The 12798-nt window shown below is 57.7% G+C and overlaps 1 protein-coding gene across 3 annotated transcripts in view; it reads right to left on the bottom strand.

The window, feature by feature from the left end:
• Positions 1-8180: 8180 nt before the first annotated feature.
• The window catches only part of FHDC1 (FH2 domain containing 1), a 36816-nt gene continuing 32198 nt past the window's right edge, over positions 8181-12798 (bottom strand). For all 3 annotated transcript variants that reach the window (XM_053658758.1, XM_053658757.1, XM_037168120.2), the window contains exon 12: positions 8181-12395. In XM_053658758.1, coding sequence (XP_053514733.1) covers positions 10347-12395 — 2049 coding nt within the window. In that variant the 3' untranslated portion in view covers positions 8181-10346. The remainder of the gene's footprint in view (positions 12396-12798) is intronic.

The raw sequence follows: 12798 nt of genomic DNA, 5'->3' as shown, positions 1-12798 counted from the left end.
CTATTCCAACCCAACTCCCCACTTTAAGGCTGAGAAGCCCAAGGCCCAGAGAGGGCATGTGCGTTGCTCCAGTTGCACAGCTTCTGGGTGGCAAGGTGCCGGTTCCAGCCCTAAGCTGGCGCTCTGTGTCCCTCCCTCTATCTGGTTCTCTTTCCTGACTGCTCAGCTGAACCTCCCCTCCGTGTTTGTGTAAAGGGCTTGGCCCTGTTTACATTAGCACATGGGCACCTGGTCTAAAAATGACACGCTGGCGCTAGCTGCCCTTCCTTCGTAGAGTTCAAGGTGAAAACCTCAATACGAGCCGGGAGGCTCAGGTACTACTTTGTCTTTGTTGTTTAGTGTTTTTTCTCTTTCCAGGACAACGGCCTCTAAGCTCAGATGACCTCACCGATTCAGCCGGGCAGGTAAGTGTGGAACCTGGACAGGGCTGGAATGGGAACGAGTCCTGTTTGGGGAAAGTGACATCAGTGTGGCACTGAGGGCAGGGGGAGCTGGCTTTTAAAGGACCCATCTTCCCCGCAGCCCGTTCAGCACACGCTCTGGCCGTGGCACGTCCACAGCCCCTGCACAGGGCGGGCACAACCTGTGGACACCAACGGTCCTGCCGGAACCCATGGGCCTACAACACTGCCGACCAGAACGCTGGCCGGGTCATTCACGCGGGCAGTCGGTGCAGGTTCCTGACGGTAACGTTCCTGAGAGACAGAGTGACCACCAGTGTGAGAGAGCCTCTTGGAAGAGCAGCCTTTGAGGGGGGCTCATTCCACTAATGCCCCCTCCATCCTGAGCGCCCAGCTTGCAGTATTACAGGACCACTCACTTCTGCAGGGAAAACCGCTTGTACCACACGGGCTCCACACACGCACAGAGGCAATACCCTGAGCGAAGGACGAGCCTCTCCGGCCACCGGCCTCCTCCCAGGGGTCTCCACCACGCTGACTTCCAACAGCAGAGATGAGCTGTGGTCCCTGTTTTAACCCCAGAAGCAACAGAGGCCATAGGGGATTTTTTTTAAAGCCCTTTCAAAATCTTAGTCCCCTTGACCCCATGGTTGTCTAGTGGGACGGACAGGTGACAGGCAGCACTCCTACCCTGGGGCTGCTGAGTCATGAGGAAGCCAAACGACTCGGGTGGCCTCGGGGCCCAACAGGGCAGCAGGCACCTGGCCACCCAGCCAGCTCGCCCCGAGCCGGGTGACATCTGCGGGCCTTATGCAACCGGCCGCAGCTCTCTGCTTGGACCCCTGGGTCCTGCTGGGAGGGCAGGGGCTTGAGACTCGATGTAGGTGCCGGGGACAAGCTCCTTGTGCTTGAGGAGGTCTCAGTGGTGACAAATCCCAGAGCCTTGAAGATGTTTTGGGGCCCGTGAGCAGCAGCCGAACCTTGCAGACACCTGTGAGACGCGGTGGTCTGGTGTGCTCACAGCCGTCCAGAATTTCTCTCTTAGAAATTCCTGTGGAGCCTTCTGACAGGCCACAGCTCTTTCATCTCATGGCTTATCGCGTCGTGATGATCGCGTCGTGAGGAACGACAGGCACGAACCTGTTTGCCGAGCCACCATCCTGCTCGCTGTGTGCGCATCGGAAGACAGCCCCAGCCGACTGTCCCTGAGCACTCAGGAAATATCCACAGAACAGCTTCCCCCACAATCCCACTGACCGCTTACTGAGCACTGTCTAGGCATCAGGCTATGTCTCCCATTTCAATAACAATCCCCCAAATCAGGCATGACTCCCCCATCTTACAGATGAGAGACAGAGACTCAGCTGGGAAGGGACGTTCCCAGGGAGCCGGGTGGTGGAATTGGGGTCTGGAACAGTCGGCGTCTCCAAACCCCACACTCTCCCCTGCCCGTCTTTGCGGGTCCCAGAAGGCCCTTGCGGGGCACCCCAAAACCTGAGAAGGGTGGGCTCTGTGAGCCCCTTCTGAGGAGATGGGTAAGGCCACCAGCGTGAGACGTGGGGGACGGGAGCAGAGGGGGACTACCAGGCAGCTCAGCAGCCCCAACACCCTCACCAGGGGCCGCACTGTCACAGTCAAAGAACCTCAGCCCTGATGGCAACTTGGAGGGCCTGACGCCCCACCTCCCCTGGAGGAATGAGGAAACGGACATTTAGAAAGGATGTATGACTGGCCCAGGGTCACGCAGGGCAGGACAAGGAGGGTCTCCACTCTGTCCTCAACATCCGGTGGCCTCCTTTTTCTGTCTTGCCTCCCTTGCAGCCAGGGTGGTAGGTCTTATGTGGGCAGAAGACACGCTCCGGGTGACCACAGGGAAGTAGGGGTGCCACGGGGAAGTCAGGAAGGGGTACACTGTTCTGTGGAGACAGAACCTCCAGCTCCCCTTTCTTGTGCGGGGCTCTGTTGACCCCGAGGGGAACTCGGGCACACTGTGTTCCCGTGGGCTCGCCTGAACCCACGGCCTGCTGCCGTGAGGAGAGCACCTTCCCGTCACACAGGTGCTGGGCATACGTCCTCCAGGAGGAGGGGAGTCAGGAGTTGGGGAGGTGGGAACCCCTGCAGACTTTGGCCTTGGGGGTGACATCATGGCCCTCAGAAGCAAATGCATTTTATAGATCCAATAAATTAGACACAGCCTGGCTCTCGATGTGCTGTCAGGTGCCAAGGAGCCCAGCCTTGCTTACTCTGCTAGAAGCGGAAATAGAGGCAGAGCTGGGTTCAGTGACCTGTCCAAGGTCACACAGCCAGATAGGGGCGGGCTCTGGGTAAGGACCCACTGCGCCGAGTCAGCAGGCCACAGTGGAGCCTGCTGCCCGCCTGCCTGTCACACAGGGGTCTCTACAGACTTCTCGGTGAGCCTCTGCACCTCACCCGGCCCCCTGAGAAGTTGCCGGGTGGGGCTCTGACTTAGACTAGTGATAGTGGCAAATATTTACACTATCTTAACATGTATTCATTTAACCCTCAAAACTGCTCAGAAGTCACACAAGACTGTGGTCCTCAACCAGAGGTGCTAAGTACTTTGCCAAGGTCACGCAGCTTAACAAAGGGTGGAGCAGGAAGCAGCCTAGCTGCCCGTGGAGGTCAGGCACCCATCCATCTCCCCAAGTCCCCTGGGATGTGTCGGGGTCCTTTGCAAATCCAGAATGTGGGCTCATGTCTGAAACTCCAGTGGCTGCTTCTCCCTGCCCTCAGTACCCAAGTGGGTGGCTTAGGGTGCCCCAGGCCGAAGATGGCAGCCCTGCAATGGGGCTTTGGCCACCCCAGAAGGAGCTGCCTTTCAACGGGTCTGAGGGTTTGCCGGGTGGCCATGAGGTTCCCACTTCTCCCGATGTAAATCATAGGCTCACTGCCTTCAGTGGGGGGCCCTGGGTGTCGACCCCTCTCCCTAACGTGGCCACGCCCAGGCGGAGGCAGAGACCCGCAGTGAGGGAGGGGCTGTGGGCAGTGGTTTTCAACCACCTGTTCCTCTGGGACACAGGGCCCTGAGTCTTCCCCTCACCCACCGATGCCACCAGCCCACGCGTGCTCAGCATAACCTCAGCGCTGGCCCTCACTGGGTCCTGGGGGACTCCACGGGTGAAAAGACACCCACCCCCACACACACTCCGAGTTCACAGCCCAGTCTAGGAGTCCAGCGAACGTGACCAGCTGCTCTAGAAGGCAGGCGGGGGTCAGTGTTTATAGGCCTGTGTGCTCTCAGAGTTCGGCAGTGGGACGCGGGGGGGGGGGGAGCAGGGGGGTTCAATTCCCACAGCGCAAGTCGAGGGGAGCGGATGGAGGGAAGGAGGCACTCCACCTGGACTCGGAGGGTGGCTGGGCTCCCAGGGTGGTGGATAAGCAGCTTTGGAGTGAAGGCCTCCTGTCCTGGTGACTTGTTTCTATCCTGCTTTGGGCCAACACAGAATGAGATGAGTCCCACTGCCAGGCTTTTATTGACCTTTTTCAGTTAAACCACCTTGGTGGCCTCACCTGCAAGCTGCTCACCCTCACACATGGTGCCCAGCGCTTGGCTGTCGCAGCCATTCTTCTCTGGCATGCTCCAGCTCACCGAAGTCCGTCCTGCAGCTGTCCCGGGGCCCAGGATGGAACAGAGGTGGACTGACCGCTGGCCCTCACACGGGTGGTATCGCTCCATGAATGTGGCCAAAGTCGTGCTTTGGGCAGCCACGGGAGACCACCAGCTCCCACCCTTCCCTTTCCCCTCTCCCCGGATGAATTCCTCCACTGAGAAGTGGGAATGACAAGTTCTGGGTCACTGGGACAGGGGGTGTGTACTGAGTATCCGTCTGCAAAGCTGTGAGCTTCTTGGGAGAGAATGACGAGCCAGAGTTCAACCCATTATGAGCCAGTTGAGAAAAGCAGGGACTTGGGAAAGAGCTGACAGCATTGGGCATCTTGTCCAGGTTCTTATCTAATGACTCTTACTTCTACTGTGTGGGAGTCAAACCTGAACTTGGGAGTAGGAGGCTTTGTGGGGGTGGGGAGGCCGTTCTGCGGTCTGTCTCTCATCCGAGGCAAGAAGCCTCCCCTGCAGGCAGCCCTCCTCTTCTCTCTCTTTCCTGGTGGTGAGTCAGCTGGTGGGAACCACTGGTGTCCTGGGAAAGAGGAAAAGGCAGCTGACCAGGGAGGCTGACATTGCTGTTCAGCCACAGCTGAATGGAGGCACTGTTCTTTCTGCCAGGGCCACTTCCAAGGCCGAACCAGCGTTTGAATCCAAATATAGCTCAAACCCCCTCCACTGCACCTGCCCAAACCGGCAAGATGGTTGTCCCCAGAAGTGGTAAGACTTGTCCAGATTCTCTCAGCCACTTTCCCAGTCTGATTTGGCAGTTTATGGCCCAAAGCGATGAAGCGTAAATTAATCTATGCTGACAGGTTTGGAAAGCACCGGGGCCCAGTGCTCCCTCCCGGGAACACCTCCACACTCTGAAAGGGGTGGGAGTGGAGGCGGGGGCTCCTTCCAGCGTCCCTTCTTCTGCCTGCATTCTGACTGCCGCAAGTGAGCGTGCGTACTGCTCCCAGCCAGCACTGAGTCAGCACCCTGGAGAGCTGCGCCCCACCCCCTTCCTGAGTGGTGAGGTCAGCACAGATGCTGGCCTGCCTGGCCCCGGTGCACAGTGGGAGAAGGAACCGCAGCCACCAGCCAAAGCTCCCAAGAACTGAGTTGAGGTCGTACTCTGGAAGGCTGTAGAAAATCCCAGAACCCAAGGGGCCCAGGGAACTGGGCTCCAAAGTGCAGCTTTGCTGACAAAATCTCATGGTGGACACTCAGATGGCTGTGACATTGTTCAGCACTTATAAGCAAGCTGCTTCATAGACACTGAATTAGGGCAGCCATCACAAGACTCAAGAAGCGTCACTTCCTCTCTTCCACAGGTGCCATGGTTCCGAAAGCTCTGATGCTGCATCATGCAGAGCCACAGACTCATGGGAATGGCCAGGCATAGGGTCGCAGGGGCTTCTGTTTTAAGATGCAAGTCAGACCACCTGCTCAGTTTCCACTGAGGTAGTTCTCCTTCTCACTGGATGCCGAGGGCAGACACATCGTCTCTGTGCTGCTCACCCAGGAGAAGACACAACTGTGCTCGGGCTGGAAAATAGCACATGAGCCCCACCCCAGAGCCCCAGCCTCTGGCCTCTCTCCAGCCCACCGGTTCTCAACAGCAGGGTGGAAAATGAACCACGGGGTAGTTCCTTGCAATGCAAATTTGGGGGTCCTACCAGAAAGATTCTGACTTGGGATGGGTCTAGGAATCACCCACAGCTGCGGAGAATTCTGCTGCTCACTGGAGCACACCCCATTGTGGGAAAGTGGGGGCTATTAGGTGCTCTCACACTGTCAGAGGCCAGGAGCACCCCACAGAGCTCACCCCCTGCAGCGAATATCCAGCTGCCCCTGGAGCTGCCCACTGACCCAGGCCCTCGCTGTCCTTGGCTCAGGAGGCCATGGCCCCGGCTACCCGGGCAGCCGCCCCACAGCCCTGCCATCTTCTCACTGGTTCTCGGGAGGCTAAGGCGGTGGGGTTGATCCAGTGCCTTAGGAAGTTGAAAGCAGAGGGCTGCCACCCTCCTGTGGGGCCAGTGTGCTCTCTATTAGAGGGAACAGACATCAGGTGGTTTCTAACAGAGAAATGGCCTACACTCACTGGACTTGGCCAAGCATATGAGAGCCCCGTGTTTGACCTCAAGTGTGGCCAGACTTTGTTCACTCAGCAGAGGACTGTGAACATCACTGGTGCTCAGGTGGCACAGCCACAGCCTCCATGTGATGTCCCAAAGCAGGGGAGGCACGCCCCCAGCACCCTGGCATCTTCCTCCAGAAACACTGCCGCCTGCGAGGAGACGTGGGCACCGCAGTCTGCGGTGGGTGGGTGACTGGGTCCCCAGCGGGCTGTTCTGGAAACCTGCCTCTGGTGCACGGCATCGCTGCTCTGGGAATGTGTGTCCCAACCTCCTCAAATCTCACTGCCGGCAAACTTGGGGAACATCGTCTGCCTGTTGAGTTGGGGACTGCTTTGTATGACTCAGCTCTTGAAGGTCTTCAGGGAGGTTGGGGCGAAGCCCAGGCCCTGACTCCAAAGGTCTGGCACGAGCACACCTCAAGGAGAGTCCTCACTGAAAGGCTCAGCCGTCTCGTCCCACAGGCGGACGAGTGGTTGTGCTGGGTTCTGGGTGGGGCTCCAGGTGGCCCCCCTGGCCTGGTCCCCCCGGCCAAGCACCCACAATGAGGAGACTGCGAGGGCTGCTGGGGGCCCTGACTCATCTCCTGGTGGGGTCCGATTTCCCTACCTACACACCAGGAAGCCAAGTGCCCCCTTGCAGAGCTCTGGCCTGGAAGACAGAAAAGCCATTATCTTCAGCCGCAGGGATGTTGCTTTTGTCCTCACTCAGGTGACCCTGGGAGCCCTGGGACATTTCACCAGGAGATGTTTGCAGATGAAAAGCCCCGCAGTGAGAGGTTCCTCTGGGTGTTGACCCTGCTGCAGACTCGGCCCCAGCGAGGCACTGTCACCCCACTGCAGCCCAGCGGCGTGACTCGCAGCCCCACTGCCTCCTGCCTCGTTTGTGCTCAGGGCACAGTGTAAGGAAATACTTATGAACCAGACGCGATGTCCCTCACTCATGCCTGTATGTGTTTGGGCATACGTACCAAACAACAAGAATCTTTTTGGTAGGGCTGAAGCATGAAGCGAGGCAATCATGAAGAATTAAGAATAAAGTTTAAGCTTCCATAGAAAACTCTGAATTTGCAAAATAGCATCATTGCCAGAGGGGAGACGGAAGGGTTCCATACCCACAGAGGCAGGAGTTGGCCACCTGCACACCTCAGGAGGTTGGATTAAGGATTCTATCGACACTATTTCAGAGCCTCTCACCATGACACACAAATATGCAGAGTCTGGAATGCACACTAGGAGACCGATCCCTTTAAACTCAACAGGTGTCTTCTGGTGGAGCACCAGCAAACAGGGTCCTGTGAAACCCATTACAGGAGAGGAGAAGAGCTACTTGAGACCCACTGCGAGCACAGAAGGTCTTAGCAGGCAAAACCAGGCTCTCAGGGTCACGAGGCAAGCAGCGACTCACAAGGGCGTCGTCATCTGCACTCTCGTCCGCTGGTGCCTGACCCAGGGCTAATTCCTCTTAGTCTGACCCATTGCCAGATAAAGCAGGAGAGTAGCCAGGACTAAAACCTGATATGAAACCCCAAGGTATGAGGTGGGTCTTACTCACTACCCCACCTTTCTTTTCAAAGAAGCATCAACCCTGCACTTGAAACAAAACCCCACCTTCCTCCCTGTCTGCTCATTCCTCAGGCAGCTCGGAGGTGTGCTGTGATTTCTCAATAGCGTCCTGAGCCAAAACACATGAGGACACACGGCGGCAGATCCAGACCTGCCGGCCCCGTGGAGATTACACAAAGCTCTGCCCCAAACTCGGAGTCTTGTGAGGGTGTACGAGCTGCTGAACATTCCACCGAGGGCCTGCAAGTCAGATGCCTGCCTGCCTGCGTTCCCACAGGCCTGGCGCAAGGCCCTCGGCTAAGTGCAGGTTCTGCGCTACCAAGACACACCAGCGGCCTAATTCTGCCCCTTGAACCTTCTGAGAACAAGACTGTTGTAGGCCAACCCTCTCCTAGCCGCCATCTTCCTCCCCTGCCAGGATGTCACCCACAAAAGTCCAGGATAAAACACAATCCCACGAACAGGAGCTTTATTCAACTATGTGTTACGTAAAAGAACATATAAATGGACCTTTAAATACATTCAGTTCATCTTAAACAATTTTATATAGAAACTTATTTACATTTCTCCATTATATACTTAAATTATTCTTCCAAGCTTACTACCAATAAAAGGTAATAGAATGATCACCTGCTCGCACAGATGCAAATGCAGAAGTTGTCCACAGGGCTAAGTAAAATAAAACACCACTTCCCAGGTTATTAAATTTCAACGTAACAGTTGTTCTGGAGGTGCTTTCTTCTGACCAGGCCTTTGGTGAGGCCCCTGCTGAACAGGTGCTGGGGGTTGCTTCTGAGGGCGGGGAGGGGTGCTTGGTTGTTTACGATGACACGATGACTCGGACTGTTGGAGCCAGGACCCCTGGAGACCTGTCTGCAGGCTGTGCCCAACCTCTGCAGACTGGGAAACAGGCTTGGGGAGAGCGAGTGGCCTGCCCAAGTTACAGAGTATCAGCCGTGGAACAGGGACTTGAACCCTGGTCCTTTGAGTCTCACCTAGGAGTCCTGACTCTGTCATTACCCACAGACCTTCGAACTTTTCCTTTCACCCATCTCCCGTCCCCCCCATGGGGCCTGTTTTGAATGCTGTTGTCTGTGTGGTGAAACACAGCTCAGGGTTCCCACTACCCCACTCTGCGGAGCCCTGGAAACACCCACTCGGGGCTATTTTTACAAGAGGTTGGGTGGTCAGGTGCCTTAGTCTTCAACCATCAAGTTTACCCTTTCAATTTAGCTGATTCATTCAAGGCGAGTTTCCAATTCATTTGGTTGGAAGGTAACATCGTACAGGAAAGAGAGTGGAATACATCTTATTTGCCTAAACCCATGTACCACCGTTGGATCTGAAATGCAGTTTACACTAACAAGTGACCAAAAGTAGAAACCAGAAAAGCTTCAGTCCCCCCGCTCTCCCCCCTGGTTTCCCTGCTGGTCTCAGAGAGAAGTTGTGAAGTGGGGCCTGAGTAGAAAAACTACACGTTTCCCCCCTTTCTTTTGAACGAGGCCTTTTCCCCAAAGCCTCATTTTTCCTGATGATAGAAATTCTTCCAAAAGTAATCTCATTTTTTTAGTCTGTTTTTAAAAAACTTGATTTGGTTTTTCTCCAGATTTCAAAACCACTGTCCCAAAGAACAGACATCAACATTGAAAAGTATCCCTCCCTGTCCAGACAGAGACTCCAGAATCCAGGTCACGTCAGAAAAGACGGAACGGCTGGGAGCAGATGGAGAGGACCGGGGGGCAGGCAGGTTCATCCTCACCTGTACCTGCAGCGAACACAAGTCATAGCAGCTTTCATCAGGTGTACGACAGACAACACACGAACAGGAAAACAAGGAATGGGAAAGGTGTGATCAGCTGAACGGCCCCCGATGTCTTCTAAATTCTGAAAGACCCAACACTCCACAGGGACTGCCACCCGCCTGCAGGGAGGCACGTCCCTGAGTGCACATCCCACTGTCCCCAGGGCCCCCTGAACTCGCAGGAGCACCAATCTCCACCCACAGGTCGCACTTTCCCTCCTGCTCACACTCAAACCCTCACCCAAAGTCACGCAGGTACAGGTGCACAAGGCAGAGAGTCTTCCAGGACACAGCCAACCCCAGAACACCCAGGGCTTGGGAAGAAGTCCAGTTGCCAGCAATGGACGGTGGGTGGGCAGGTGGAACCCTGAGGCCGGGGACCGCAGGAAGATAAAAACATCTTCATACAAAGCGGTCTCTCTTCCGCCTTCTCCCCCCCCCCCCCCCAGGAGGCATTCACTCTGCAAAAGGAACCAACTAAAACACTGAATTTTTATATTAAAAAATAAGCCTTTGATCTATAAAAACTGGCCAAAATTCCTTTTTTGCTCATTATGTGAGAAGCCACCTTACACGCCCCAGTCTTTCACCGGGCCTTTGTCGGAGAGGATGTGCGTGCACAGCCCTCCCGCGTGTGTGCACAAGGCGTTGTGGAGACAGGGGCGACCGGGGACTTGACAGGGGGCAGCAGTCCACAGGGCAGGTGGTGCGGTCAACGACGTGAACGTTTGCAGGTGGCACCAGTGACTCACGTGCTGTGGAAGAGACATGGGGTGCTGGCCCTTCACAGCAGTCGGTCCCCATGAGAAGCCCAGGAGGAGAGGGCGCAGGCACTCGTCACTTCCCCAAGGGATTGAGGATCTTCCCCAGTGTGGTCCGACTGGAGTCCTTCTGTCTGAAGGAGGCCCTCTCCCCGGTGCCTCTGCCCTTCAGAGAGAGCTCCGTGTTGGCACTGGGACCCTCAGGAGACTCCGGGCACTTTCTGGAGGCCCGGGTGCTGCTGGCCCGCCGCAAGGTGCCACCCTCCTTGGGGCCCGCGTCGTCGGAGCTGCTCTTCACCCTCAGCTGCCGGTGGGAGACTGCCCGAGTGAGGCCGGGGGCCTTGTTCACAGGAAAAGAATCTGTTTTTATGCACCGAGACGAGGAGGCCACTGTGTTTCGGGCAAAGCTCGGCACGTGGGGGGTGCTGCGGGGGGTGGGTGGAGGGGGCTTGGGCTCTTCCTCTGGGCTCTCGGGGCCTGGGGAGCTGGGGAGGCAGATCTTATTCTCCTCGGATTTCTGTCGGGGGACGTTCCGGAGGGGCTTGGCGCTGGGCTTCTTCAGGGAGCCCCTGGGCTGCAGGGTGGGCTCCTTCCCGGGCCGGGAGCTGCCGGAACCGAGCCTCGCTCGCAGTGGCTTCTGCTCCTGTGGCTTCTGCTCCTCGGTCACCTCCCCAGGCCCCTTCGAGGACCTCCTGGGCGAGGTGTCCGATGTGCCCTTTACAGAGTTCCGGCGGGACCACGGCGCGTCTGTGCCGCTGCTGCTGGGCGGCTCCCGAGGGGGCTGCTTCCAGCCCGCAGAGCCCCTGCTGGCCTTGGAGATGTGCACGACCTTGCGCATGCTCTCACTCTCCGAGGATGTCAGGGTCCGCACGGGCTTGGGCACCGCCCCCTGGCCTCGTGGGGCGGCCCCTGGCTTGGGGGCTCCCTGGGACACCTCTTTGAGGGAGTTTCTCTTTGGTGCCACCCCATCCTTCCCTTTAGAGGGTCTGTCCCTGGAAAGACCACCCTTGACGCCAGGCCCACTCTTCGCAGAGGCGGGAGCAGGGGTCTCGTCAGGGGGACTAGAGACAGGGTTAGAGGACACTTGGCTACCACTCGTCTCCCCTACCCCAGAGGACACAGAGCCATCCTCCTCGCCCCTCTCCCCTGCCTCCCCACCGCCTGGCCTGGAGTTGGTTTCCTCCGAGCAGTCCAAGGTGAGCGAGCAATCGGTGACATCAGAGATGCAGGACAGAGGCCCAGGGTCTTTGTTCTCAGGGTCGAAGCTGGGCTCGTCAGGGGCAGGCCTATCACCGTCCAGGGCTGGACCGAGACCACCCTGGGCCCCCGCACCCTCAGACGTCAGGCTGCCGTCACCAGTGCCGGTGCTGAGGGGCTGCAGGGCCCCATCCTCTGAAGGTACCAGTTCCGCTGGGCTGAAGTCGGACAGGTTCTGCTGGGGTGCCTCCTCTGGGTCCTTGGGAACCTGGACCTCGAACTGGGCCAGCCCAGTCACCAGCTCATGCTCCTTAATTTCCAGAGTCAGGGGCGAGAGTGGAGGGGACCAGAGAGATGTCAGGCCCACAGGCTCGCTGTTCCTTTTTTGGGGCACGCTGAGTCTGCCACGCCGAGGTCGAAGCAAAACCGGAGCAGGCTCCTCGATTTGGGGGACAAGGAGCTGGCCACACAAGGCTGAGGGTGGGTCGGGGGCTCCCGCCTCGCCCTCTGAGGCCTGAGGCCTGTGTGTGCCTTTGGAGTCCTGGTCCCTTGGCTCCCTAGACTCCATCCAGGCCACCGTGGGCCGGGCCTGCCGGGGGCTGTTCCAGGGCAAGCTATTGAACTTGTTGGGGTCCTCTGGGCTGCCCACGGAGCTCTCCAGGAAGGTCAGCAGCTCCCGGTCGGCGGTGGTGCCCAGGGAGAGGCGGGAGCGGCGGGTGTTGGGGGGCCGGTAGGAGGGGCTGACAGGCCTGCGGTGCAGGAAGGAGGGCAGGTCCTCCGCGCCCTTCTTGATCAGCATCTCCACGTCATTCTCACTGCTGCTCCGGCCGAATCCCATGAGCTCCCCAGCCGCCCAGGAACGCCGCTTCCGCTCCTGCTCCTTCCGCTGCAGCTGCCTCAGCTCCTGCACCTGCCGGTTGTGGTTGTCCTGAACGAGGAGTGGAGAAAAGCACAAAGATGCATCAGAAACATGGGACCCGTGTGCCACCGCAGAGCCACCTATCCCGAGACTTCAGTGAGAGACACATACATGTGTAGAGGAGAGGGCTGGGCCATGGGTGTCACTGAGAGAGACCGTGTGTATTTACGCCTGTGCGGGGGGAGGCTAGGTCCTTCCGGAACTATGTGGGGGTGACTAGAGGAGCCCCTTACGCCTGAACCCAAAAGTCTGTCTAAGGGTGTCATTGGACCCGGGGCCCAGCTCGCTTTGCAGTCAAGGAACTATCCCCTCGGTGTGGGCCGTGATTCCACATGTGCCCGTGACCTCCACTCCAAGGAAACCTAGTTTGGCTCGTGCAATACACACACATGCACACACGTGTGTGCGGCAC

Source organism: Artibeus jamaicensis, unplaced genomic scaffold (assembly GCF_021234435.1).
Source record: "Artibeus jamaicensis isolate MK-2021 breed Jamaican fruit bat unplaced genomic scaffold, CSHL_Jam_final scaffold_537, whole genome shotgun sequence".
NCBI lineage: Eukaryota > Metazoa > Chordata > Mammalia > Chiroptera > Phyllostomidae > Artibeus > Artibeus jamaicensis.
Note: the sequence above shows the minus strand (reverse complement) of the source record. Positions and strands in the feature narration are given on the sequence as shown.